The sequence below is a fragment of the Equus quagga genome, unplaced genomic scaffold, assembly GCF_021613505.1.
Source record: "Equus quagga isolate Etosha38 unplaced genomic scaffold, UCLA_HA_Equagga_1.0 HiC_scaffold_8496_RagTag, whole genome shotgun sequence".
Classification (NCBI taxonomy): domain Eukaryota; kingdom Metazoa; phylum Chordata; class Mammalia; order Perissodactyla; family Equidae; genus Equus; species Equus quagga.
In genome coordinates, this window is record NW_025794788.1 from 1 (window position 1) to 3,578 (window position 3,578).

General features: G+C 56.1%; 1 protein-coding gene across 1 annotated transcript; it reads left to right on the forward strand.

Annotated features, from left to right (window-relative positions):
- The first annotated feature begins 489 nt into the window (after positions 1-489).
- Positions 490-3,543, forward strand: LOC124232608 (butyrophilin-like protein 10). The gene is made up of 2 exons (XM_046649557.1): positions 490-708; positions 2,988-3,543. The coding sequence occupies exons 1-2, from the start codon at positions 543-545 to the stop codon at positions 3,269-3,271; spliced, it is 450 nt and encodes a 149-aa protein (XP_046505513.1). The 5' UTR covers positions 490-542; the 3' UTR covers positions 3,272-3,543.
- Positions 3,544-3,578: the final 35 nt, after the last annotated feature.

The window sequence follows — 3,578 nt, forward strand, 5'->3', positions numbered from 1 at the left end:
GAGAGAAATTAATGCAGTCCCCACCTTGTCTCTGGCATCCAGGCTCTCTCCGTCCCCAGGAGGCATGGCCAAGACCCATGGACAAGATGCCTTTCGGCCCATTGGCTCCGTTCCCCTCCTCCTCCTGCAGCTGCTGTCTGGCGCCATCCCTGGAAACGGTAGGAGAGCTTCCCTCCCCGTGCTAGGAGGATGCCCCAGTGTAGGGAGGGGAAGCCCAGAGGGGAGCCAGGCCGACACCTTCCCGGGTCAACTCAGGACCCAAGGACCCCAGCCCAGGGGACCATAGCCGTGGGTGGGAGAGGCTGGTCTCCTGGCCCCTGGTCTAACCAGTCCTTTCGGATCTGCCTGTAGGAAGGAAAGCCGATTTTGAGGTCTTGGGGCCCAGTGAGCCTGTTTGGGCCATGGTTGGGGGGAACGTGGACCTGCCGTGCTATCTGTCCCCCAACATCAGCACTGAGGACATGGAGCTGCGGTGGTACAGGGACCAGCCCTCCCCCGCCGTGCACGTGCGCAGGAAAGGGAAGGACGTGCCGGAAGAGCAGATGGCGCTGTATCAGGGAAGGACCACCTTCCTGGAGGACGGGGTGGCCCAGGGCCGGGCCTCGGTGAGGATACACAACGTCACCACTTTCGATAACGGGACGTTCCACTGCCAGTTCAATGACAGCACCGTGTCTGCGGAGGCCACGCTGTGGCTGAGGGTGGCAGGTGAGGGCGGCCGGCAGAATCCCTGGTCTCCCCGGGAGCTTCTCCCCGAAGTTGTGTCCCAGCTCCAGGTCGTGGCCCATGTTCCTAAGCCTGAGCACTCCCACGACAGGTGCTCCTGGCATCCCGTGTTCCAGGCGCTGTCACAGCCAGGGCTTCCCGGAAAATGTGTCTCTGAACACGCGGCTCTGTTTTCTAACTTCCTTCTCTTCTCTGCCCCATGGAGAAAAGGTGGAGGGAGGGAGGAAGGGAGGAAGAAGAGACAGAGACAGAGACAGAGAGTCAGCAACAGAGAAAGACAGAGACAGAAGAAGAGACAGAGACAAACAGAGCAACAGAGACAGAAAGACAGACAGACAGTCAGAGGGAAAGTAATAGAGGGCGATAGAGTCTGAGACAGAGAGAGAGAGACAGAGACAAAGAGAGAGACAGACACAGTCAGAGGCAGAGACACAGAGAGAAGAGTGTGAAGATGGAGATGTCTCGTTGGTGATCCAGAAATTGTGTTTGAAGTCAGCAAACCTCTGCTGAATTCTTACATTTACTAATTTTGTGACACAGGAGAGGTACTTAATCTTTCCAAGTCTTTTCTGATTGGTTCAGCTTTTGGCTTTTTTTCTGGGAATGAGTGTAACATATTTGGCATGTAAATATGACGTAAGGTAGATAGTGTGCAAAAATTCCCTAATGGCCTATTGGAAATTCTCAGGATTTTAATTTTTCTGATGGAAGCAGTTATGGCTGCAGAGGTTGGGGCAACTCTTCCTGCAGGGCTGGGCTCTGAGCCCAGAATCCAAGTGCAAGTTGACCAGGATGGAGTTGTCCGGGCGCAGTGCACCTCGGCAGGCTGGTACCCGGAGCCCCAAGTGGAGTGGAGAGACTTCCAGGGACAGACCCTTCATTCTGAGACCAATGTATCAGTCTTGCTGATGACTGTCCTCTGGGCTGTGACATCCAGCCTGACCGTCCCCAACAAGGCTGTGGGCGGCCTGGCCTGCTCCATCTCTAGCCCCCCCTTTCCAGAGAAGAAGCTGTCCAGGCACCACCTTCCTGAGTGTTCAATTCTGGCCTCAAAAGCTCTGAGCACAGGTGCTCTTGTCCCCAGATGCCAGGACATTAGGAGGAAACCCCTGGCTTGTAGCAAGAGTGGACGAGGAGGCAGGGCCCTGTACACAGCCTGCCCCGGGAATTAGGGGAGATGCACAGCTTCAGGTGCTGATTACTGAGGTGGAGCAGAGCTGGGGTGCAGAGGGAGCCCCCAGCACAGCTGGCCCTTCCAGGGGAAACAGAAACCTTCGCTCCACGTAGATTTTTACAGGTTTTCAAAAAAGGCTTGATTTTTACGGGCAGTTTCAGGTGCACAGCATAATTGGGGGAAGGGACAGAGATTTCTCACGTACACACAGCCACCCCCTTTATTCACATCCCCACCTGAGAGGTGCCTTTGTTACAATTGATGAACAGACCTGGGCACATCAATGTCGCAAGTCCATGGTACACATCAGGGGTCACGCTGGGTGTGGTGCCTTCTGTGGGTTTGAACAAATGCACAGTGACCTGGATCCATCATCGCAGTATCAGACAGAGTGGTTTCACTGTCCGGAAAGTCCTCTGTGCTCCGCCATTCATCCCTCGCTCTCCCAGCCCCTGACACCACTGGAAGGGTATTGCACGGTCTCCCTGGTTTGCCGTTCCCAGAGCGCCACATGCTTGGAATCGTGCAGTGTGGAGCCATTGCAGACGGGCCTCTTTCATGGAGTCCTGTGCACCTCAGCTTCCTCCGTGTCTTTTCATGGGCTCACAGCTCATTTCTGTACAGTGCTGAAGAATCTTCCACTGTCGGGCTGCAGCACAGTTCACTCACTTATCCATTCGCCCCCTGAAGGACCCTCCGTGGCTTCTGAAGGAACCCTTGGAGGCTTCTGAAGGACCCGTCGGTGGCTTCCATGCCCAACTTTGTGTAAAATTTTCATTTCTAAACGATTTCAAACTTACAGAAAATTTGCAGGACTAATGCACAGAGTCCTGTGCAGACTTTACCCAGATTCACCCAACAGTTAACGTCTTGCCCTTTGTTTGACCATCTCTCTCCACTCGTTTACTCTCTCTCTCCTGCGCATCCACCTACATCCGTCTGTACAAACAGAACACACACGGTTTTCTGAACCATTTCAGAGCAGTTTGTAAGCATCGTGCCCCCGACCCGTGAACCCTGCAGCATTTCCACCCTGAGAACACAGAAGCTCTCTCACTGTCTTCTTCACCCCCTGGAATCCCTGCAGATCCCGCCTCCAGATGGTTCCGGTCCACAGCCTGGAAAATAGCTCTGCCTCTGATTCTTGTGGCAGCAGTTCTCGGAGTGGCCACAATCATCTCCCTGTTGTGGACGCGTCGAAGGGGTAAGAACGGGAAGCTGCTGGAAGAAGAGGGAGCTCGGGGGCAGAGGAGTGGGACCTGCCATTGCCTGGTGGGCAGGGACCCCAACAGCACAGGCCTGCCCCTCCAGACCATGGGTGCTCACGCTGAGCCCTGTGCTGACTTTCCCCACGTGCCCCAAATGCAGTAGGAAGGGAGCGCCCTGTGCAGGCCCAGCCCATGGGTGGCCCAGTCCCCACAGCCCCAGGAAGCCCCCTCTCTCCAAGAGGCCCTCGGTGATCCCTCCCCAGGAGGTTTCAGGAAGGCTGGCAGCTCTCCCTCTGGGAATACATAGGGCTGGGCCTGGTCCTGAAAGGCTGGGCAGTGGTCACACGAGGCAGCGAGCCGGGCACGTGAGCCTCTGTTGTTGCCGTCGTCAGGACCGTCAGCAGCACTGACCGTCTCCCTCCCCACTGGTCCAGCCCTGCCTCCTGTGCCATTTCAGGAGCTGGGGACTT